This window comes from Pleurodeles waltl, chromosome 7 (assembly GCF_031143425.1).
Source record: "Pleurodeles waltl isolate 20211129_DDA chromosome 7, aPleWal1.hap1.20221129, whole genome shotgun sequence".
Taxonomy (NCBI): Eukaryota; Metazoa; Chordata; class Amphibia; order Caudata; family Salamandridae; genus Pleurodeles; species Pleurodeles waltl.
In genome coordinates, this window is record NC_090446.1 from 1,304,707,195 (window position 1) to 1,304,733,197 (window position 26,003).

Genomic DNA, 26,003 nt, shown 5'->3' on the forward strand with positions numbered 1-26,003 from the left:
TTGCACTTAAAAAGAGCAGTTCCTGTCAATGCCCACTGTAGAAAATAACATACACAACAGATAGCTGGTTTGCTACACAATGTCCAGAAACCAAAAAACATACTGAGGATGAAGGTATGACAGTTATATTATGGACCTATAAGATGTAGATTTGAGACTTCTCAGCGCGTGACACACAAATTAATTCCAAAGAATAAAATAAGATCTGCAGCTGTAGAACCGTACGGTTGAATGAAATGGGATTCTGGTGAATGGTTGGAAACGGTCGAAGATTACTCCCGACTGAGGAAGGATGACGCTCTCCGGTAGTGTATATTCTTGATTTTAAAGGAATGTGTGTTTAATTATCACCTCTTCTAATGATACACGAGGTTACCTAGTCTCTATCTGAGGCAGATTAGAGTGGAACCCTGTGGTCACTGAATAGGAAAAGCACAGGTCCACTGTGCCCATTTTCCAAAGTTCTTTGCAACCATCGATCACACTATGGTCCCTTGAGAGTTTTCCACCTGTGATGTTAAGGTGCATTGTACTCCACCTTCAAACAGAGGGACCTTATTAATGATGGTAACTGATTTATTTCTAAACAGAAACTGGTGAAATTGGAGGAAAAACTCCAGCCGAGGCAGCTTTCGAGAAGACACTCCCACCGTTGCCATGATGGGGCTCTTCTGGGGCTGACATGTGCTCCTTTGATGTCTAGATGTGGTGCAGTTTTGCTTTTGCAGTTGTATAAACAGGCAAAGATTGGGCTCAGCACATTAGTATTTGTATACAAAATGGTTTTGGAGAAAGGAAAAGTATTGTGAGGCACCAGGCACTGATAAAATAATGTGATGAACTATAGAACATATACATTCAAATCCCTAGGTAGAAAAACATTATTTTACATATTAGAACTGGGAACCTCATATAGACAACGTAGCTCAAAACCCTTTCACAAATAGAAATAGTTAAGTTATAATTATGCCGGTCAAGCACTAGCCCATTATCGGAAGGCACATCACATAAAAAATAAGATCTACACTGAAATATGGTCCAGAAATCAGGGGACCTTGTAGGACTAACCATTTCATCTGACTCGGGTCTCTGATGCGGGACCAGGAACATTAGATAAAAATGGAGGTGTAGGTGTTACACAATTCAAATGTGGTAAACAGGATATCACAGGTCTTATGAAACTGCATACAGTGAAACATTAAAAACAGAATGAAAGAAGGGGCAGATAAAGAAAACAATTTTAAAAAATGGTTTATCAGTTCTTAGGGAGGCAGAATAAACTCAAAAAACGAAAGCTGTTTACCTCCAGATCTTGGCACGGGGAGCATGGAGTACATGGTAAAATTGTGTAATGCTCAAAGACAAGAGGGAGGAAGCAACCGAAAAGAGTATTCACAAAGCACCGAAAAAAGAAGAGGTAACAGACCATGGCAAGAAAGGGAGGTACAGATAAAAGGAATAGACCCAGCCAGTTACAACCAAAACAATATCGCAAATTTTACACTTGAAAATATCGACTGCATGACCCAGTGCGTTTGCAGCTTTAATGTGGTTAATGAAAATTTTCACATCTTTTAATAAACTTAAGGAACCTAAGACAATATCTACACAGGTGATGTATTTAAATATACATACAGGACAGTGGACACATTGCTAAAGGAAATTAATTATGCATAATCTGAACAGGCGCAAATTTAAGTCACAAATCCTGATAAACTTTGGTGAACATTCATATCAGGAAGATTGAAGGCATGTATTGCAAGTGCACACTGCACCAGTTCACAGATTGTTAAGCTGCATGTTGCGGAAAAAAATGTGACATTAAGACACGTAACGAGGACTAATCAGCAACAAATATATTGCCAATTCACTAATGGTTGACAGAGAATATTTATCCATATGCAAATTCAAACAAATTAAATATCTGTTTCTGACACAATGTCGATATACAAAGTAGGATATTTCTTGGCCCTTTTGCGTGGGAATAAGGAAGGTGAAACATAAAGTGATAGCCTTAACTGCTGCAAACAAAGTAAAATGTTAATAACATCCTCGAGGTACCTTTTAGGAGTAGTCATGAGGAGGTTGAAAAGATGTTGCTGGCTAGAAGTACATGGAAACTAAAAGTAGTCTCACTACTGAGCAACTGCATGATAAGCAGTGTTTTGATTTAAAAAAATGATGGGAACCGTTATACATTTTGCATATATTGTATTAAAAAATAATTACATTTGTATGTCTGCATCATTTTGAATCTTGAAATCTTTAATTTTTGAACAACTGTTTTTGGCGTGCACTGGTTAAGAATTTTAGTGGTACGAGAAAAGCCTGCTGTAGTTTTCGTGAAACAGTTCTCCTTGAAATATTGATGAACTGAAATTAGCCATACATCCATTATTGCATCAGGATTTTCATTAAAAAGTCGGTCCACATCACAGATTTCCCCGATCATACATCCATTTGCTGAATTATTCATCCATCTTGTCCCTGGCGATTTGTTTAAGTGCAGAGGGGGTTCTGGCCTGCAAAGAAGGCAAGAAGACCAGTGTCGGGAGCAGGCTCCTTTATTATCTTCTGAACCTTAAAAGGAAGCAGTAAAACAGAGATCACTTAGTCCTCCATGGTATGGGCCTCAGAGCCTGGCAGAGTGATCTCAGAGACTGAACTCATCATGACATCAAGGGCCAGACTACATTGCGATTGGCTAGGGCCTGATCTCTGTTGGCCAATATCAGTTTAGCATGTGTCTTATATAGAAGCACTTAGCATCATGTATTGGCATTTAGATAGCGCAAATGTAATCTGGAGCCCCTTTGCGAATGGGTTACCATCAACTTCACGTTGGTGGAAAATTGCAAATGTTTTGCAAGTGCATTTCGGTTGCAAAACATTCAAACGTTCATAACACTGAGATTCAGTACTAGGAAGGGACACCCTCAAAAGACACACCTTCCAAATACTGAAACGCAAAAACAAGCTGCGATTAGCTACCAAAATCCCAAAGTGGGCTTTGTCCATCAGAAAAAGCATTTTTGTAGTCACAGCTCGATTCTCCCTTTGTGAAGGCAAAAATGCTTCGTACATCTTGCCCATTACAGCGTGATTTTCCAAGAATCACATAATTTTCAGCATTGACTGGAATTTGAAGCTAGGTTGTGAATTTCCAAAGACAACAGCTAGCCACCAACCTTATTTCCTCTCCATTCAGTCTCAGAATGGCAAGTGCTGCTGAACCAAAAAGCCAGGCCTAGCTGGATGCGTTAGTCCGGCTCGAGGCGCCACATACAAATGGATCTGTCTGGCAGATGTTACAGTGAGGCAAATACGCAACATGGAGAACGTGGGTAAGGGTGCAGAGGGAAGGAAGTGGGAGGCAGTCAAGCGACATTGCAATATAGGGTAAGGAAAGAAAATCAAAGCGTCGAGGCGGCAAGGGGCAGGCGGGGAAGCAAAGAAGATGGTTACAGGCTGGGCCAAGGAAAAGTGTTGGGGAACATGGGAGAAAGGTAGGGCGAGCCATAACATACCGTACAGACTGGAGGTCAATGGGAGCAGAGGGAGAGTGGCAAGAGGAAAGGGGATGGTATAGATGGAACAGAAGAAAAAAGTGAAGTAGAAGAGGGAGAGAAGGGAATCAGAGATTGACAAGAGGAGGATAGAGAGATGCATTTAAAGGGATGGTATGAGGGAAGATGGAGAGGAACGGAATTTGGACACGTCAGGGAAGGGCAGAAGAGGGAAAGGACATCCTATGACATATGTGGAGGTATATTAGAGGAGTGTAAAGTAGCAGGACAGTACTGAGAACGCAGGGACTGACAGACAGTGGAAGGAGGCCACATGCAACACTGGTAGGGGCAACCGTGCAGGGTCCGTACGAGCAGAGGGCTAGGCTGGTTGACCGAGACTCGCTTAGTGTTTATATGCAAGAGAGAGACGTAAAGATTACAATAATGTAAGGGTGGGGACAACGGCCTATCACCATGCTGCAGAATGGACCACACCTTCCCCTGACCCAAAGGAAGAGGTGATGTCCACAACTATGAAGGGCACACAATGTGCATGGCTGCCCTTCCACCATCCAGACTGGCTTAACTGCTGAGACAAACTGATTGGTCGCAGGGAACTGACTAAAATGCCCTGTGGCCTGCCGGGCGCTTGAAGGTTGTGGGAAGTTTACAGCTGTTCTGATCAGATGCTCTGTGATTAATGAGAATGTTCTCTGCACTCGGAACAAACCAACTGCTCACAGTGCATCCTATCACTGGAAGAAACCCTCCACAGCTTTCCTAGTTCGAATTTGTGGTTTGAAAAGGACACCGGGCAATTAATGCGAGGCTGATGAAAATCTATCACTTTATCCAGACTGATGTCAATTGGAAAATAACATGCATAAGGGGATCTAGTAGACTGCACAGATTTGCAGTCTGTAAAACAATGTGCCTGCCTCTTATTATGTGTAGAAGAAATAAAGCATGTATAAAAAGGGTGGCAAAACTTCTGACAGGTAGACTGAATGGAAAGAGTGGGATCTCAAAAGTAAAACGCAGGCAAGCATTACCTCTTTGAACCTGGGGTGGGCAGCATCTTGGACCAGCTGTAATATCGCCCCTTCGCTAGTGGTGAGGAAGGCGCCGCTCTGCTTTGCCCGGGATAGGGCGAAGAGCCGATCCACCTGGCTGACAAAGGGAACAAATCTTGATTAACTTTTTCATCTCCAAATTCTGAACAGATCCACTCCATCGCGCTGGATGCATGGACCGCTACTGTTTGGGTTATTACCTTCGGGACGAGCAGGCATCCGCCACGACATGGACATCCAGGCCCTTCTCCAGCAGACAGAGAGTAGTGCTCTGAAGAGGAAGCGGAGGAGAGTGATGGCAACAGAAGACACTAGACGCTTGGCTTAGTTAGCATTGTTGGGGCAGGAGGTGGCAGTAATATTGTAATACCGTTAGTCGTGAGACGAAGGAAAAATACGATGGGAGTTTGCAAAAGTGTCAGCGAAGTATAACGGAACCCGCCAACGAAAGTCGGGTTCAGGGGATGTTACCTACTTTGTCTCATGGAAAGCTTCCTCTTCATTGCAATTACAGCACACTGAGCTTTCAGTGCCATGTGGCTGAAGAGTGTTCGTCTTAAGTGACAGACTTTTTTTGCGGATATTTAGCTCTTTCAGATGCCGTCACGCTGTGTCGGTAGTCTGAGTTTGCTGCCAAATTAGCATCCACATGTTAAGCCTTTTACTGGCATGAAGTTTAAGAAATGCCCTTTTACCGCATAACACTGATCAATGCTTTACAAGAAGAAAGAGTCCAGTACAATCACCCAATCAGTGGAGCTCTTTTGTTGTCTTTACGGAAGATTTTAAGTGGTGTTCCCTTTGCTAGTACCTCAATTCATGACCCTAATGACACCTGACTACAACCAAAGATGCCTTAAAACATTGAAGTATCAACTAAAAAGCTTTAGTACGTGTTTTAGATAACGCCTTGCTTCCTCTGGGTCTGCTCCAGTTGAGACATGTCTTCACTGAGGACAAAAGAACACGAGAAGTGTACAGTGAAGCTCTTTATGCCTTCTTGGTGCCCTAAGACCTGGGGTCTGGCTATGTAAACCGAATGAGATGCGAGTGTTAGACTGTTGCAGTAATCAGTGCATAAGCCACCTCACTGGTCATCTTGGCAAAGTGTCTGGCTTCTCTAAGAAACTCCTTCAAAGTCCTGCAGAGGAACTGACAGAGAGAAGAACAAGTTATTTACCTTCCATAATGCTCTTTCTGGTATATACTCTCGAGCAGCCTCACCATTTGAATATTCACCAGGCATCAGACTGGCTCTGGAACCTTTTCAGCACTACCTCTGCGTGCCAGTAGGTGGCACCATGAGGCTCTGCACGGACATTGTTTTGCTCCGGAAATGACGTGCAGAGACCATATGGGTGCCACTCCTGTGTGCTCCCTTCAGTTGCTTTCGAGGCTGTCCATGCCCCCAGATGCAGAGCTCAAATAGCAAATTGGTTGTGACCAGTTAGCAGATGCCTATTCTTGGGGTCTTAGTAACAGATAGAGTTTAATCACAAAACTAGGAGGAGGAGGAGGAGAGGGTCAGTAAGGAATCTGCAGCTAGATAAAGTCTCTACCAGAAAGAGCATTACCATAGGTAATTAACTTGTTCTTCTGCTGGACTTTTAGCAGCAGATGCCTCACCTTTTGAGTCAATACCAAAGTAGTACTTATTCGGAGGTGGGTCTTTGAACGGACTCAAACCAGAAAGTTCTGCAGGACCAAACAGGCAAAATACCCATCTTGCAAACTTGGCTGACCAAACAAAAGTGCTTTGTAGCCGCTTGTCAAATGTCCAGGACAGGGACTCCGCGTGCCAACACATTGATAGCAGCTCTGGCCCTGGTAGAATGAGAACGTAGTCCATCCGGAGGCTGTTTTTGGACAATAAATAACAAATCTTAATGTAAAGCACGATCCAGGAGGAGATGATTCTCTTCTGCACAGCCTTGCCTTTTTTTGCTCCAGAGAATTTCACAAGGAGCTGTTTGCGTACCCAGTGTTATTTAGTATGATCAAGATAAAAGCTTAGATCTCTCTTGGTGTCGAAATGGTGGAGTCTATCCTCCTCCTTAAAGAGGTGAGGCAGAGCATAGAACGCCGGCAGGGTGATTTTTTGACCGGCATGAATTGGCGTCACAACTTTAGACAAGAAGGACTGCCATGTCCGCAAAACTAGCTTGTCTAGGAAGAAGGTGGCGTACAGCTCATTGACACAAAGAGCATGAAGCTCACTCACAGGCTGCTCCGATTTTATAGCAAGGAGGAAGACTATCATCAGGTTGAGAAGCCACAGGGGACAGCCGTGAATTAATTCAAAGGGAGGGAACATCAGAAATGTGAGGACCAACTTAAGGTCCCACTGTGGCATGACAAAGGGAGAAGGAGGAAACAAATGTTAAAAACCTTTAAAAAAAAAGCCCATAAAACTTAAGACAAACAATGAGGGCTGATCTGGCAACCACAAAAAGACCGAAAGAGCCAAAAGATACCCTTTAACTGTGCCCAGAGAAAGGCCTTGCCAGGGACAAAGCAAGCAACAAAAGTTCAGATAACTGTGCCGGGGGATGTCTATCTGCCAAGAACTACACCAAGCCACAAATCTAACCTAACCACACTTTATACTATTTTTTTTTTTTTTTGCGGGACATCTGGCTGCCAAGATGACACCAACTATCTCCGAAGGAAGGTTTTCAACTGTTGAAGATAGGTCTCTGGGCATGAAGTTGGAGATGGCTAAAGCCTGGGTGCAGAACCCTGCTCTGCTGCTACAATAGCAGAGCCTCTTGGAAGGGCAGCCTGAAGTTCGAATACTGTAGTCTTTGTGTCCAATCTGGGGCCACTAGATTGACTTGGGCTCTGTCTGTCCTGATCTTCTTGAGGACTCAGGGAGGAATGGTACCGACAGACAGGCATACAGGAGTCCCTATTCCATTTGAGGCAGAATGCATCTCTGAGCGAGAGATGCTTTGGAAACTCCTAACACACAGAAGTGCTGACATTGCACATTCTCAGCTGTGGCAAACAGATCGAGCCAAGGTTCTTCCCGTTCATGGAAGAAACCTTGTACCCCCTCCGGGTGAAACTGTCACTCTTGGTCCACAAGGCACCAATGGCTGAGCTTGCCCACCATGGCATTTAACGATCTTGCCTAATGTTTCACCACCATGAAAATTCCCTAGTGGTCCAGCCATTTCTAGAGGCTCAGGGCCTCCAGGCACACAATACACAACTCTACACTGCCTTGTTTGTTGCAGTACCACACGATGGTGAAGTTGTCCATGAGCATCTGCACCAGCCTACCCTGATGAAAGTAAGGAAGGCTTTCAATACCAAGTGGATGGCCCTCAGCTGCAGAAGGCTAATATGGAGCCAGGAATCTGCCAGAGATCAGAGGCCTCTGAAATCCACCTCTCCTAGATGATCATCCCAACTCAGAAGCAATGCATTGGTCACTACTTTTAGTTCTCTATGAGGAAGGGAGAGGGATCTGCAGCTAACCAAATTGTGGTCCAGTAACCACTACTGCAAATCATTTGCAGTTTCCTCCAAAATCTGAACATGATCGGAGAGGTCTTCTTGATGCTGCGCCAAATGAGATTTCAGATTCCATTGCAGAGTCTGCATATGGCATCTGGTGTGCTTACTGGCAGGCTGCAGGAGACTATCAGTCCAAGAATCCTCAGAGTTGACCTCTCTAAAATCCAGGACCGAGGCTGAAAGATCAGGATCATAGCTTGAATGTCCTGTACTCTCTTTCCCGGGGGAAAGACAGAAAGTTGAATCATGCTCAAAATTGCTCCAATGAAGAGGCGCATCTGAGAAGGAGTCAAGTCTGACTTGAGCATGTTGATAGTGAACCCCAAAGATGACAGGAGGTTCACCTTAGACTGGAGGTGGTTTACAACTTCCTGAGGCAGCCTGCCTTCAACAGCCAGTCATTGAAATAGTGGAAGAATGGCAACCCTGACCTCCAAAGGTGTTCTGCGACTACCGCCATCACTTTCGTGAATACCTGATGGGTACTGGTGAGACCAAATGGGAGTACAGCAAACTAAAAATACTCCTTTCCCACCAAGAATAACAGGTAGGGCTGATTGCCCTTCAGGATGGGTATATGAAAATATGCATCCTGCAGGTCCAAAGCCGCCATCCAATCTCCAGGATCGAGGGCAGATAGAACCAGTGTGAGTATTTTAAATGTTTCCGTCTAGAGGAAGGCATGGAGAAGGTGCAGGTCTAAAATAGGAAGGAGGTCTCCTTCCTTATTGTGAAACCAGAAAGTAGCAGGAATAACAGCCACATCCTACTTCTTCTGCGGGCACCCTCTCGATAGCCTTTTTGACCAAAAGGGCTCGCAATTCATGCCGCAAAATGGACACATGCTCCTCTGCCAGTCGTGATGGGAGGGGGATTGAAGGTGTGGCAGAGAGAGAATGAATAATAGGGCATACCCCTACCTAACAATTTACAGGACCCACTTGTCCAATGTTATGGCCTGCCAAACCTGCAAAGAATCATCTGATCCTTTCTCCCACCAGGTGTCTGTACTCTGCTAAGGGCACTCTAAAGGGGTTTGCTAGGTGGGGCTGCAGGGGTTTAGCGGACTGGGCGGTTCAGGCTGAACTGGTCCCATGAGGAAAAGGGCCAAGGCTGATTTGCATATGCTGGAACCAAACTGAGATGGCATGTGAGCAAAAGAAAGATGGGTTGGGAAGCTCCCCCGAGTGATTGCCAGTGGGTAGACAATTTACAAGCATCCTCCTATCACCTTTGGTGTGTCTGATGTACAGCCCTAAGTGGCAAGGGTATGCCCAGACATGGGATCCGTGTTCACTGTGCCATGGGAACTAAGCTACACACAACTGAAGAGTGGCAATCAGGGCAAAACGGTCTTGGGCTGCTTGTGCTTGTGTTCCAGTTCGGTGAGGACCTGGCCTGGCAGTTCCGGCTGGACTGTTCACATGAGGAGCAAGGTCAAGGCTGATTTGCATTTGGTTGGGTCAAAACTGACTTGGTATAACGAGGAAAAGAACAATGGGTTGGGATGCTATCACAAAGTGACTGCCAGTGGCTAGACAAACTGCAAGCATTCCTCCCATCACCTTTTGTGCCTTTTGCTCACTGCCACTGAAACCAAGCTACACTTGGTTGATGACCCCCTGCCAGGACAAAACCGGTGCTAGGTTGTTTGTGTTCCGGTTCAGTGAGGGCCTGGCAGTTCAGGCTGGACTGTTCCCATGAGGAGCAGCATCAAAGCTGATTTGCATATGGCTGGGCCCATATTGAGGTGGCATGGTAAGCAAAAGCGCAATGGTTTCAGATGCTTTACCGAGCAATTGTCAGTGGTTAGACAAATTGCACGCATTCTTCCCATCACCTTTTATGTGTTTAATGTGTTGGGGTTAGTCTTGCTTGCAGAAGCCTTGGCCAGCAAGCTTTTAAGGGAGGTGTGCTGAGAAGAATGCAGGATCACTAGTGACAGGGCAGTGCCATTGTGCAATCTGGCAGGTGACCTAGCGGCAAGAGCAAGATTTGTCCCATGCCCCCAAATAGTATCCGTAAAAGCCTCATTAAGAGGTAAGATGGACTCAGGAAGTGTTTGCCCTGGCTGAAGGACTTCTGTACGAACACTGATCTTGAACTCTAAGGTGGGCAGCTGGAGGTCAAGGACTTCGGCTGCCCTACATATTACCATGGATCTCGTCACTGCCAAGACTAAGGGCTTAGAGGAGTTCGGACTCAGGGGAGGTATCAAGGACACTAGCCTCTTGTAACTCATCATACCAATTCTCTTCTTGACTTGGCTGGCCAAGCTCATTACCCACATCACAGTCTTTGCCAAAAATCTGTGACAAACAGGAAATGCAGAGTATGGGTTTTCCCTTGTTAAGGCTCGGGTAGAGGAAGTGGTGCAAAAACATTGGCCAGGCACAGCCTCACAGAGCTTGAACGGGTGCTGACTTTTAGTCAGAGAGTACAATGGCTTCTTCATCTTCCGGCATCAATGGAGTCGGCATCAGTGAAGGTCCGGCAACTGACATGGACCTTGGTGCCAGAGGTGGAGTCAGAACTGGAGTCCGAGGCAGCCCAGTGGTGGCCTTGGAGGGTCCAACCAGTGCCAATGGCAAACCCACCAGTTATATTCCAGATGGAGGAACTCTCTGCTCCATGGGCCCAAAGGCACACCAGAGGGAGTTTGCAAGGATCCTAACAGTCAGTTGATCTCACTGAACTCTTCGATTGGTTTTGGAGTGGCGGGTGGCCCGAGAAACTCAGTTTGTGTTGGAACAAGTTGTAGGATAGGCTCCGATGTCGATAGACTTCAGGAGCAGGATTGAGAAGTAGGACACCTACCCGTGCCATCTCAGGACAGTAAGTGTGACAGGAAGGTGCAGAGTCTCCTAAGATTTCTTGTGATTGTTCTTCAACTTACCTGATGACTTTGATCAAGACTAAGACGAATCTCTGAAATAACTCCTACGACTTCTGGATCTGGAATGGAAATTGGACTGAACTTGTGACTTGGCGCAGTCCTTTTGTGGAGTCTTCTGGTGCTTGGCGATGTAGTGTTTCACCTCACGGTCTCGTATGGGCTTCGAGTTCATCGACACGCAATTACTACAGGCCTTAGAGTCATGACTTGATCCAAAGCATCAAAGGCAAATATGATGAGGGTTTATCCCAGACATTTATGACAGTCCCACAAGGTTTAAAACCTGTTTTGGAAGGTGACATTTCCCTTACCTGCTGTGTGCAAGTTTGAGGTAAAAGGAGTCTCAGAGAGGCAAGAGATAGGTCTGGATCTACGTCTGGTGTTGCAGAAAGAAAGGAAATGAAGGCATTATCCAGGATTGTGTCTCCTCCCATCATTTCCTTAAAGGAGCTGTGCTACTGTGGAGCCACACTGCACCACCTACCGGTGCTCAGAGGGACTGTTGAAAATCTTCCAGATCTAGTCTGACTCAGGGGGGGGATTTCGAAAGATAAGGAATCTGCGGCTAAAAGTGTCTATGAGAAAGAATCATTACATAATATGAGAGCACATGAAGAACATGTAACTCAAGATATTTTATCCAGATTTAAACGGATAAAGTAGTCTCCATACACAATCTTGAACGTCTTGACGTACCATGATGCAGGCCTGGGCCTCTATGCCGCACATGATGACCGAGCGTAGATCAGGGATGGTACTCAGCGCCTCTTCCACTTCTGGTATCAGCATGCTGAAGCAGGTCTTGGAGTACTTCTTTAAGCCATCAGCACCGAGCTCTGGCACAGTGGGCCCCAAGCCTTTTGGATATTGCTCTGTCACAATCACTGGAATGTCCAGTACTTTTGCTGCCTGTAAGGGAAAAAGACAATTGAGGGAGTCATGGAGTGGGGATAAGAGATGAAAACCAAGTGGGATCAGGTCTGTACTGTAACAAACGGAGGTACGGTTTTGATATATGTCAGTGGCCAATTCCATATTAGCAACCCTCTTGTTATCGGATTGTAGCAATCATTACATCAGAATCTGATGACTTTATGACCAGTAATCTCACTGTTGTTGCCAATGACGTCACAGTGGTTTCAATCCATCACCAGTGCACCACGACCAGCAACATCACAGCTGTTTCACTCAATGATTTGTGCACCATAGCCATATCACTGCATGACCAGCAACATGCCATCTATTTTACCCCATGATGGGTAATGTCATTGCTCTTTCTCGCAGTGATCTGCGTCCATCACAAGTGATGTCACAGCTGTTCCATCAATGATCCATGCACTGCTACTCTTCCACTCCACAGCTAGCGATAACAGTCTTTTAGTCTACGATTTTAGTACATAAGTTGTTTCATCCAACGACCAGTGATGTCACATTCTGTCACTCTATGATCTACAAAGCATAGAGGTTTCACTCAATGGCTAGTGATGTCAGACATTTACTGCATCATTCATGCACAACAGCTGATGCACGTCACGGCTAGTGATGTCACACGCCTTTCACACCCTGATCTGTGCACCCCAGATGTTTAACTCCACAAAAAAATGACATCACAACTCTTTCATTATGATACACACACACACACACACCTTAACTGTTTCATGGCAGTGATATCATAGTTCTTGCACTCTATGATCTGCGCACCAAGGACGTTTCACCCCACAAGAGGTGTCACAGTTTGCAACGCGTAATCTGCATACAACAGCTGTTTCAACCGATAACCACTGATGCCACAACTGTTACACTCTACAATAATATAAACAATAGCTGTTTCACCCCACGATTGATATCAGAAAACTTTCATTTAACAATATGAGCGCCACCGCTGTTTCAGGCCAAGACCGGTGATCTCAGAGACCTTTCACTCTATGATCAACCCCACCAAAGCATTTTCACCTCACGACCCAGTGATGCCTCAGCTCTTGCACGACAAGCATCAAAGTGATTTCAATCCATGACCAGTGATGCCACGGCTATTTCATTCTATGATCTGTGGGACCAGTAATGCCACGGCTCTTTCCCCGTTTTATCTGTGCACCAATGCTGTTTGACCCCATAACCAGTGATGCCAGAGCTCTTCCACTCCATGAGCTGTGCATCGCAGCCGTTTCACCCTATGTCCAGTGAGGTCAGAGCTCTTTCACTCCATGATCTGTGCATCACAGCCGTTTCAGCCCATGACCAGTGATGCCACGGCTATTTCACTCTTGGAAGAGCGCCCCCCAAGATGGGGGAGCGCGGCCCCTTAGAAGACGGGACCGCTAAGGCCCAAGAACCCCTTCGCACTAGTGGTGTGATGGGCTGGCCTGTTACTTAGGTTTAGGAAGGTGAATGTTAAGGCTGCGCCAGCTCTGACTGGTTCCAGCCCCCGCATGCCAGTGGGGGGGCTACATAAGCGCCCCCCCAGGAAGGCTCGGCCTTCTTGCATTGTGGTGGTTGGAGTGTCGGTCGGCTCGCAGTTTTTCCACGGTTCGTTTAAAGGTGGTGAGGGCGGAGGACCTCTGGGCCACGGGTCGCCCTCGTGGCATGAGATGAGTTAATAAATGCACCCTATGTAACAGAGGGGTACCCAAGGCAGGGTACCCTGGATAACACAGAAGGTAAGATCATGCAGTCCTGATTCAGCCGGAGGATGTACACACCAGCTTGGGGGTTAGGGTGCCCAGATCGCTGGGGTGGGCACGGGGCTCCCGCTTCTGGCCAACCCACTTGCACCCCCGCGGCAGCTCAGTGTTGGGGTGGGGCGGAACCCTGAGCTCGTGGCCAAGGGACAGTGAGGTGTTGAGAACTGCCCCCCCCAAGGAATACAGGTGATGTATTGTTCACCTGTGTGGTCCAACGGTGTTTGGGACGCAGGAGGATCCTTAGGTTTGCCTTTATCATGATTTAGGACAGGATGGGTTGTTGACTTACAGCATATGTTTTTATGATTATAAAATTGTTACAATGCAAAAACAATCAGATTTTGTCGGTTTACATTTAGCGGGGTTGGGGCAGGGACCCACTGGTGGCATCCGGGTTTTGTGGCAGAGCACCTCCCCAATTGCGTTGCAGTCTGTTGGCGGGTGGGGAGGGCGAAGGACCTTTGGGGCCCTGGTCGCCCTTGTGGTGGAAAGTGAGGTATTAAAGTAACCAGGAGCAACAGAGGGGTCCCCAAGGCTGGGGCCCCGGGTTAACACCAGAGATAGGATCCTGAAGTACTGAGCCAACCTGCGGATGTATACACCAGATTAAGGGGTAGGGAGCCGAGATCGCTGGGGGGCCATGGGGCTCCCGCTCTTGGCCGCCCCGTTACACCCCTAGGCGAATTGGTGTTTGGCAGGGGGGGCGGAACCCTGAGCGTGTGGACAAGGAACGGTGTAGTCAGGGCAACCGCCCCTCCTAGGGATGCAGGTGAGGTACGGCTCACTTGTGTGGTCCAATGATGGTTCAGGACAGGAAGGGATCCTGTCATAAGTAAATGATTTATGGTTACTGAAGATATCTTATGGATGTGATTTATGTTTTTGTAAATATGAAAAAGTTTATTTGAAGTGATTTATGGTGAAGTAATATGTAAAAATATCATAAATAACTTGTAATAAAAACTTCTTTCAACCAATAAGTTTGTCGGTCTACGTATGGCTGGTGGTGTGGGGGTGAGGGCTTGCTGGCGGTCTCCAGGTTCTAATATTGTCACAGCTCTTTCACTTTGTGACTCTGGAAAAAAAAGCTGAAAACTTCCACTAACTGTAGGATTGTTGGTTAACAATTTTGCAGAAAAAAATAACGCGTTTTAGCTGGATAATTGATGTAGAAAAACGTTCTGATTGGACATTCTTTTGCAATGTCTGTATTATTATTTTTAACTCATACCACAGTGGCAAGCTATGCTGTTAAATACCCACAGTTAGCACGCTGGACAAAATTGATAACCTTTACCCAATATCGAGGGTGCAGGTTAAAACTTCATCCACCATAGTCCATACTCTTTAGTTCAAAGATCCGCACACCACGGTGGCTTCACTGCATGACCAATGACGTGCCTACACACACGAAGCCGGCCACAGCAAAAAGTGCGCTCAATGCAGATTTACCTTGATGCCCTCTGCCTGCAACCAGTCGAGTTTAGAGGTTTTGCCAAGCATTAAGCTGAAACACAGATGCAGCCTGAGCCCTGCACATCGAGCCCGACATATCCATCTGATTCAAGTTGGCACTGTACTATTAAGGATGCAGGACTTCTAAGAAGTTGTAACCAGCTCATGTTTGAAGTGTTTTACTGTGGAATAACATCACCTCAGGATCGTACATGGGAAACAAGAGTCAAAGGACAAGGAAATGCCCATGAATACATCTAACTTAATTGCACATTATACGTCGAGCACAGAATGTCACAAAATGTTCACATTCCAATGCAAGTCACCTTGCAAGATATTAGAAAGAATAAAGATTTCACTGACACTGTTCATGATGTTGTAATATCACGACTAATAGCGACACAGCACTTTCCTTGCGTCGCCGGTGACATCACAGCAGTGTTACTCCATGGCGAGTGAAATCAGAACACTTTCACTCCATGCTCACTGACGTCACATCAGGCAAGTGAGGTCAAAGCTCTTTTACTCCACGGGAAGTCACTGCTCTTATTCCATGGCGCGTGACGTCACAGCTCTCTTGCTACACGGTTTGTGAGGTCAAAATTCTTCCACACCACAGCAAATGACCCCACCGCACTTTTATTTCACAGTCAGTGACGTTACAGACCTTGAACTCCACAGTCAGCGAAGTAGCAACTCTGTCAACTCGTGGAAAATTACATTACAGCACTTTCTCTCGGCGGTCAGTGAAGGCACAGCTCGCTCGTTTCATGGGAAGCGACGGGTACAGCTTTTCCCCTCCTCGGTTAGTGAAGCCGCGGCTCTAGATCTTTCCCTCGTCGGTCCCAGCTCTCTCGCTCCATGGAAACTGCCCTTACTACAGCTCTTTCACTCCACAGCCTGTGACGTGCGAGGTAAAATCTCATTAAGGAAACTAAGATTAAGGTGGGCGGTGACCTCAGCGCCGCTGGCAGAGCTAACGGAGTTTTTGGCAAGCGGAGCACGGAGTTCGACCAAAAACTCCACTAGCCCTGCCAGCGGAATGGACCTCACTGCAGCCCGATTATGGGCCACACAGTGAAAGGGCAGACAGTCTGCCCTTGCGCTGTGTGGCCCACAGCTGAGCTGCAGTGCGCACTCACCCACCCCAATGTGTACAGCACACGGGGAAGGCCGTTGCACAAGAGGCCTGAAAGCTTTTGCTGCTGCCTGTCCTGGCCTGAATGCGTTCGATCTCAGAAGCGCTAAGCAGGGCCGACCCTGCTTAGTGCTTCTGAGATCAGGCGCATTTAGGCCAGGGCAGGTGGCACTCTGCCTCTTGCGGAACTCCACAGAATTCCACGAAGTTGTAAACTAACTGAGTTGAATTCCATGGGGAATTCGCTCACAGATGTGATGTGGGAGACAGGGACCAGTCCACTGTGTTATTTAACTTTTTACATATTTATATCGTACTTACCTACAGTCTCAAACACAAAAATTGGAAAGAAAGAATTGCAAGATATTTTGGCAACACAGCCAATAGTTTAATCCACGACTTCCAGTTCCATCAACTGAATCTGAACCACTGAGCAAGCACTGGCAAAGCCAAGAGGTCTCACCTACGCAAGAGCTATTGGCTTTGCCAGTGTGTTTTAGTCACACTGTTCACCAGCGTGGCTGCTGTTCAGCATGGCTAAAAGTTATTGGCATTGAGGAGAGTAGCATGGAGTGTCGTAGAGTGTGGTGGCAGAAAGTGTTGTGTGTTGGTGAGGCATAGTGTGGAGTCGCGTAAAGTTGCATACATTAGAGTGGCGTAGAGTGGACTGGTGTAGAGTGCATCGGCGTAGTGTTGCTGAGTATAGTGGCATAGAATGCAGTGGCATTGAATTCAGCGATGTACAATGCAGCGTCATAGAATGCAGTCACGTAGATTGGAGTGGGGCACAGTACAGTTGCATAAAGTGGTAGAATGGAGTGATATAGAGTTGAGTGATGCAGAGGGCAGTGGCAAAGAGTAAAGTCCAGTGGCATAGAGTGCAGTGGTGTAGAATGCAGAGTGGCATAGAGTGCAGGGACGCAGAGTAGAACAGAGTGGTGCAGAATAGAGTATAGTGCCTGTTAGACCTGACATGCGGGGACGGTGGTTCCCAAAACCTTTTTGCTTTTTCTATGCAGATTTGCTGATCCTGTTTGATGGCCTCAGGGCCCTGGGGACTTTCCCACTGTAATTACAGTGTGAAAGTACATGTGCGCCCTCCCTACATAAGTTAGGAAGTAGTGCCTACTAGTATGTGCACACTTGCACATTGGTGACTTCCTGTATATACAGAGCCTGGCATGGCTTACCTATATATGCACACTTACACATTGGTGTTTTCCATGTTTATACTGAGCCTGGTTGGCCTATATGTGCTCCCTTTCACATTGGTGTTTTCATGTATATACTGAGCCTGGCATGACTTACCGATATGTGCACATTTGCACATTGGTTTTTCCTTGTATATACCAAGCCTGGCTGGCCTATATGTGCACATTTGTATTTTTATGTATATACTGAGTCTGGCATGGCTTGCCCAAAGGTGCACATTGGTGTTTGCAGGTATACACTGACCTAGCATGGCCTGCCAGTATGTACACACTTACACAATGGTGTTTTCATATGTATACTGAGCCTGGCACAACGTGCTAGTATGTGCACACGTGCCCATTAATGTTTTTATATATATTCTGAGCCTAACACAGCAGGCCTGTATGGGCGCGCTTGCACCCTTGTGGTGTTCTCAAAGCTTGTGTCAAGCCTGCTCCTGCAGGCTTATGCCTGCGCCAGGGCACATGTGCCCACAAAGAGAAGAATGTCCATGTGTGTTTTCACTACCATTGAGAACTGCTCTGCCCATAGGTTAATATGGGGGAAAGTTTATAATTAATCCTAACTGCAATAGTGGATTGCAGAGGAGCAGCCTCCAGACAAACCCTTTCCAATGGAGAAGGTGGTTTTGTCAATAATACCTTGGAAATGTCACTTCTCGAAACTGGGCATTTCCATGTTCTAAAATGTCTTTTGTGTGCCTTTTTAATTCAAGGTTCATTCCGCTGGGGGAAAACACATCTGTGCATTCCCCAGTGACAGCTATAAAACTTAAACAAATGGAACAACAGATCCCTGACATTTGAGGGCTTGGGTGGATAGATTAGAGGTTCTGACACTTGGCCTCTCTGAGTCAGATCGTGGCACCACTAAAGATAAAATCTATATTCTATGCCCCCATTGCAGACAGGACTGAAATTTAGGGGAGACATCTGTGGTTCAAAAGGGAACTCTTTAAACCACCTCCAACTTCAAAGGCACACTTGAGTATAACTACAAGTACCACACTTCAGCAATTGAGAGATATACCTGCAGAAACACAGGATGAAGTCCCCAAACTGCGTAGTGCACACTGCCAGAGGAATCTGTTGTACACAGGGGTATTTACTGTCCTAGGAAGGGGTTGTGCATCGTGGCTGGCCTGGGCACACTACTTGCTGCAGTGTGACACTCTGAAGTGTGCTCTGCAAGGGCTTGTTGGCTTGCCCCCTGTTCTGTGTGGAGGTCTCAGGGACATCAAAGACCTCCTGCGAGGGACCTACACCTTCTACTGTGTCATCTGGAGAGCTGTGCCATCCTACGCATTTACGTGGTCTGCTGGATTCCACTGATAGTAGAACTAAGAATTGTGCCTGGAGACCAGGTTTGCCTGGTGCGGAGGCTGCAAAGTACTGCCCGCGTTCAAGGAGTGTGGCCCTTCATCGTGAGGACATGACATGCATAAGCGTTTGGTTGGAAATGAACGGATTACACGCTGTGGGACCCCACGTGGCCTGTGTTGTAGAGTGCGCTGCATTTCTCTCATGTGACACCCAACTGCATGCTCATTGTATGTGGTGTGCGTGTCACTTGTTGCGACCCTCAGATTTGCGGGCGTACCTGGAACAGCACCACATTCTACCTCATGCTGTACTGCTGACCTGGTCTTTCTGTGAGTGTGTGTGACCAGATTTGTCTGTTGCGACTCAAGTTATCGCATGCCAGATGTTGGACCTCATCCCAGGGAGGCCTTGCATTGAGTACTTTGCATGTGCATTCAGAAGTGTCTGGTGCAACTCAGGTCCTCACGCACCAGACCTTGTGCCCATACCAGGAGGGCATGGAATTTGGTAAACTCTGTGTGCAACCTGGATGCCTGAGGCAGTCCAAGTCAATCGCACCCCAGGCATGGTGCCTCCTGTCTTGGAAGGTGCAAGATTGGGAAATAGCTGTGGAGTGGAGTTTCTGGCTTGTCTGGGCACCACTCTGAATAGCATGTCCCAAGGCGACCCTCCCCCTGTGCTTTGTAGATCGGGCCCACACCAGAAGGCCAGTCTGGAGACCCATGAGTGAACTTCCTGAGTGGGAACCATCCCTCCATTTGCTGACTGTTGCCTGATCAGCTATTCTCACTTTCTTCCCCTATACCTTTGCCCTGCGATCCAAAGTGTAACCACCGGCTGCGAGGGGCCTAGTATCCAGGGGAGAGGTTGCTTCATTTCTAAGTCTGAGGGGGCGGGAATCAGTTGGGGGGGGTGCAGGAAGGTTTGTGTCCAAGAGGGTTCTGCAAATTAATTTACACTTCACCTGCTGGCTATCAGAGAACCGCATTAGGGTGCTGGAAATGAGTGTATGCAAGTGCCTGTATGCTAGTGTTACTGATATCCGTGATACCACGTAGCAATAAGGAGTGAGAGTGTGAGAGAGAGTGTCTGGGCTTGATTTCACCACGCAGTAGCATTGCTGTGCACGTTGTTTACAATAACAGTTGGCATTGATGTTTGCTGGTGCAGCCTAGGCCGTGGAGCAATCTCTAAAGTACTATAGTTCCCTCTATGTATAGATTGCTGCAACTGTTGGGAACTGGGATGCATCCTACAACTCTTTTATATTGAAATGGGGTGATCACTACAGTGGGTCTTGTGTTGCCAAAAGGGTAGTACCGCATGTTGGTGCAGGGAAGTAAAGTATTGTTTTTCTCATGTGTACATACTGCTGATGTTGTATTAACACTGTTGGGCTTCGTACTACTAGTGATCTTTCCAAATATGATTTATACCCAGATTTACATGATGTTCATGTGGTGGTAATTCATGTGTGTGTTGAAAACAAACTTTAGTTACATACACCTCATGAGAAGTATTGTTTGTGACGCTCAGTGTACTTATTGTGTGGGCGTGCTGTGCCAATCCTTTGCATATTACCTCTGTGATAAGCCTGAATGCTCTGTGCCAAGCTACCCAAGGGTGAGCATAGGTTATACTGTGAGTGTAATCACCCACCTCTGAGGGGAATGTTAGGTTCTGCGTGGCCAGGGCCTCACCTCAGTCAACCAGAACGTGCTGCCTCCAACAGTGCTTTAGAGTGGAGTGGCATAGAGTGGAGTAGTGCAAAGTGGAGTGGCACTTTGTTCAGTGGCAGAGAGTGCAGTGTTGCAGAGTTGAGTGTCAGAGCGCAGTGGTGTAGAGTGGCATAGAGAACAGTGGTTAAGAGTGCAGTGATGCAGAGCAGAGTGCAGTGGTTAAGAGTAGAGTGGCCTAGAGTGCAGTGGCATACAGTAGAGTGGCGCAGACTGTAGTAGAGTGGCATACAGCAGATTGTTTCAGAGTAGAGTGAAGCGGCGTAGAGTGAAGTGGCATAAAGTGGAGTGGTACAGGGTATAGTGCAGCTTTGAAGAGTGGCATAGAGTGCAATGGGGTAGAGTAAAGTGGTTTAGACTGCAGTGATGAAGAGAAGATTAGAGTGGCGTAAACTGAAATGGTGCAGAGAGCAGGGGCATAGAGTTAAGTGTTACAGAGTAAAGTGCATTGACAGATTGTATTGGCATAGAGTTCAGTGTTGCATAGGGGAGTGGAGTTGTGTAGAGTTGACTGGTATGGCTTAAACTGGAGTGGTGTAGAGCGGCGAAGAGTGCATTGGCATAAAGTAGAATAGTACAGGGTAGAGTAGAGGGGTGTAGAGTGAAGTAGAGTGGAGTGGTGCAGAGTGCAGTGGTGTAAAGTGGAGTAGTACAGAGCAGAGTGTAGTGCTGTGGTGCAGAGTGGAGTGGGGCAGAGTGGAGTATTCATGCTGTGGCTGCACACTGCCATTACATAGAACACATTTCGGATGAAATTACTATTAACTTTGCATAGACATACAGGTTTACTAATAAAACTATACATTGCACAGATGCAAATGTGTGGAAACTGCATCACCAATTTAATGATTTTTTTATCATATTAAAGTATTTGTTTGCAACAGTTCAGAAATAACAAAAAATGTGCTTCAATTGTGCATTCATAATTCTGATATACTTACACAGTTCATTTAAATGCAGTCCTTGGCTAGAAAAAAAACTCTTTCCTACCCCCCGTATCCAGCAATATTGTCACATAAATCCTCTCACTTTGAAGTTAGAGAAAGGAAAGTAAACAAGCGCCCCTGGAAGACAGCATCTGACATTTGATCTTGGTCTTTGAATGTACAGCAAATGTGACAAGATAAGAACAAAAAGTGAGTTTGTGAAAGAATACAGTAAACATGGTTTAGGCAACAGGAGTGACGAACTGAACCTGGAGAGCCTAAAACAAACCCAGCAAATGGAAAGCCAGAAAGTGTGAGTTACAAACCACAAAGCCAACGGTAATTGTTAGAAATAGGGTTTGTGGTTGGCTAGGGTATGCACCTCAGCCAGGCAGAAACTACCACTTTAGTCAGGGCAAGTAAGTTTCACACCAACTATAACCTTTGTTCACCCCCTGGTAGCTTGGGTCAGAGGAGTCAGGCTTATCCTCAGAGGTCATTTGTAAAGCGTTTGCACAACACACTCACACAAATGACACAATAAAAACACCACCAAAGAGACTCCACACAGGATTATATAAAAATAGATGTGTCCTACATTGTAAATACCATAGTTCTACACAATGACATAAATCATATGGATCATGCTCCAAATGCAGTTACAGTAGTAAAGCTCACTATCATAATAATGTTAAGGTCGCAAGGTTATATACATTAGGGAACACCCAGCAATGCAAGCAAATGGTTCTTCTGACAAACCAACATAATGTATGAGTATTGTGCACATTATGCATTCACCCTTGGTAGTATTTGTTAACCTAAAAAAAGTACGGCAGAACGTCCACATCCTTCTAATAGGGCTGGAAATGCCAATGATGCGGAGCACAACACAGGGATCGCTCAATAGCAGCCCTACATACTGGGTGCAGGGCAACAACAGAAAAGCAGTCCAGATGAGTCTTTTGGGTAGTCCAGCAGGCCTTCTGGCAGACGTTCAGTCCCAGTTCCAAAAGTGCTCTAAAAACAAGGAGTTACAGCCCCTCTACTTATACTCAAAATGCCCCGCTTCTAGAAGGCAGGAGACTGTTCTAGACAGATCTGACCAGTTCTAAGAATTTCCATTCTCCTCTACCCTGGCTCCAGACATCAGTAGGGGGTAAATGAGCCCTTTGAGTGAGAGCAGGACACAGCCTATACAAGTGTAAAGTGTGCCCCACCTTCCTCTCTCCCAGCCCAGGAAGACTATCAGTATGCAGATGTAACCCTGTCACACCTAACCCTCCCTGATTGAGGGCTGTCTAGGAAGTATGCACAAAATGGGCCTGTCAGCCTGCCGCAGACGTGGATTAGAATCATGCTTCAACGCACCAGAGTTATAAGCACAGAGAAATGCCCACTTTCTAAAAGTGGCATTTCTGAAATGGTAATGTAAAATCCACCTACACCAGTAAGCACGATTTCTCACTACCGTTCCAAATATACCAAACATGCCCACACTACTAATTACAGATCAGAAATTACCACTTAGACATATAAAAGGGAATTCCCAATGCAAACCTATGAGACAAGCAGCACTCACTGTAAAATAACAAAATTGTCTGTTTGTCACTACTAGGACATGTAACACATATAAAATATATGCCCTACCTTTACATACACAGCACCATGCCCATGGGGCTATCTAGAACCTACCTTAGGGGTGACTTAGGTGCAGGCCTTGGCAAGTGGTTTGACTTGCCAAGTCAGTGTGGCAGTAAACTGAACTTGCAGGCCCAGTACAGTGGCAGGCCTGAGACAGGTTTGAAAGGCTATTTCTGTGGGTGGCACAATCAGTGCTGCCAGGCAACTAGTATCACTTAATTTACAGGTCCTCCGTATACCACTTTACAAGGGATTTACAGGTAAATTAAATAAGCCAAATAGGTGTAAGCCAATTATACCAAGTTTTAGGGGTGAGATCATATGTTCGTTAGCACTAATTAGCGGTGGTAAAGTGCCCAGAGTCCTAAAACCAACAAAAAGAGGGTCAGAAAAAATAGGAGAAAGGCAAAAAGTTTGGGGATAACCCTGCAGAAAGGGCCATTTCCAACAGTAATCAACTAGCGGAATGCATTCCTAGGTCAACTTTGTGGAAGTCCCCAAGATGTCTTTAGCAAACCAGACAGCTGCACGGTCTGGAGGCTGTGACCTAAATTTAGTATTCTGATAAAACAAGCATGATTTTACAAACAGAATTTCGTACAATTTTTGTTTTGTGGTTATTTTAATTCCAGTAACGCCCTACATTGCTTTCTAACATGTATACCCTTTCTTCCCATTTAAATAATGCAACAAACGCATCTCAGTGTCAACCATTTTGTATCTGTTAAATTATGAAAATGTATTCTAGGCTCGGAAATAAAAAAAAAAAAAAAAACTTCCACAAAAAAAAAGTCTGCGAAGGATCACACAAAGATAATATTGGTCCTAAAACTAGAGGCAGACAGGCCACAGAGGAAACAGGAGCATTTCCTAACAGGTCAGACCCCTTGAATGACCGGAAGAGGACGGACAGATGCGATGATAATTAGCAAATAACCAGTGAGTCTCGGTGTAAAACTGTATTTTGTTCCCCGTCACAGTCCGTTGCGCAGTATACAGCGCATGAAGATCTCTTGCGCGTTTCCGATTTTAATAAACACATTCATTTTTATCTTCGCGGTGGCAGCAATTCGTGTAAAAGCCTAATTTCTTTGGAACATAATCCGATTAAAAAAAATTGATTAACACTTGGGAGGAAAAAGATGAGCTGCAAATGGCTTCGTTAATGAAGGGCTGACGGGAATCCGTCATCAGCAGTGCCTCCGACGCAGCGTTCGATTCTTGCGTTGTTTGCCATTTAAGGGAGCTGCATTATTTGGGCAAGAAAGCTAGGGACAATTCCCAGCCAGTCAGGCCCTATTATAGGGCACATTAGAAACAGAGTATCCTCAAGGCGCTAAAGAGAATTGATAGTAAGAATTTGCAGCTCACCGTACTGGGAATTGTCCACAATACCTAGTAGTGCAAGTATCCTCCCTGCTTCAGTAGTGCCAGCCTTCGCACTACCCACCAGTGCCAACCACTCACAATGGCTACCAGTGCCAGCTTTTCACACTTTCTACCAGTGGGAGCGCCTAACTGTTCACCAGTGCAATCTTTTCACGCTGATCACCTGACACACTGCCCAGCACTGCAAACGTCTCCATCAACACCAAATTCTTGCACTCAGAAATACAGTTGTATATTACCCTAGGGTAGCGTTCTTAACATGGTGCATCCGTGCCCACTCTCCAACTACCCTCCAGTACCAGCTTCCCTCACTGCCCCCCAGGGAAAGTTCCTCGCACTGCCCATTGGAAGTAGGTTCTCACCTTGGTCACCAGAACCAGGCAGAATGCTCACTAGTGCAAGCCTTTCAAATGGTCTACAAATTGCAAATTTCAGTGCCATCTTCTCAATCTTCACATCAGTGCCAATCACGCACTGGCCTAAAGTGCCTAAACTGCCCACAATAGCCCCTTCTCCCTCTACCCTCTAATGCCCGCGCCTTACACTGCCTACAAGTGAGCGTGAACCCCGAGAGTGCAGGTGATCTGGGGTTACAACCGGCTCATCAACAGAGAGTAAAGGTGGTCGGGGGGACTGCCCATCACTGGCAGCGTCTCCGAGTAAGGGAGTTAAAAGTTAGGCAGGAAAAAGACACCGAAACTGAATTAGAGAATAGCTTTTCCCAATAAATCCTTCTAAGTGGCCATTTTAGATAACTGGGCACATAATTAGGGACATACTAGAAAGGCAATCGTATCGCATAAAATGAAAGGCAAAAATAAGCACGGGTAGCTAAAAAATGCAACATTACACTTTGTGTAGTTATCCTGTACTGTAACTGCATTTACATAGGTATTCCTGCAGGTGGCACTAATGCGCATTAACAGACGGGTAACACTCTACACAGTGGCGGCGGGCTTGCTTGAAAACGTGATGAACTTAATTGTGGCCTTTGTGGAAAGGGTTTTGGTGTCATGTGTGACTTATCATGCATTAGGTCGCTGCACACAGGCATGCAATTCTGGAAATTGGAGTGAGAGAGAACGCACACGCTTTACATGTATTTACTGTTGTGCTGGGATGAGCAGGTCTCAGCAGCAACCCATGCACACAGGAAGGTATGAGAGATTCTATATTCCTAAAGTGATTGGTTTTATATCGCAAGGCACACACCGTATCCAGCCGGCCATGAGAGGCAGTTTCGAAATTAAAAATGTAACCACACCGATGAACTAGCTGTGATATTCAAAATGAGCACCACTTGACAGACTGGCCTACGTGCTTTGGGCAATGACACAAACCAGTGCCCTCAGGGAGCGGTTTAAAAACAGACGTTTTTAGGGACATCATTTTCGTCAAGACTACAGTCCACTCACTTGCAACAGCAAATGGCCTGATTTGAAAGAAAATGTTGAGATATTCAGATCTTGGAGGCAAAGCTCTACACCTTCTGATGCTCAAAAT

General features: G+C 46.1%; 1 protein-coding gene across 3 annotated transcripts in view; it reads right to left on the reverse strand.

Annotated features, from left to right (window-relative positions):
* Positions 1-1,530: 1,530 nt before the first annotated feature.
* Positions 1,531-26,003, reverse strand: part of ISOC2 (isochorismatase domain containing 2) — a 185,758-nt gene continuing 161,285 nt past the window's right edge. For all 3 annotated transcript variants that reach the window (XM_069200619.1, XM_069200620.1, XM_069200621.1), the window contains 4 exons: positions 11,697-11,909; positions 4,783-4,853; positions 4,562-4,679; positions 1,531-2,580 (listed from right to left, as the gene is read on the reverse strand). In XM_069200619.1, the coding sequence (XP_069056720.1) occupies positions 2,500-2,580; positions 4,562-4,679; positions 4,783-4,853; positions 11,697-11,909 (483 nt within the window). In that variant the 3' untranslated portion in view covers positions 1,531-2,499. The remainder of the gene's footprint in view (positions 2,581-4,561; positions 4,680-4,782; positions 4,854-11,696; positions 11,910-26,003) is intronic.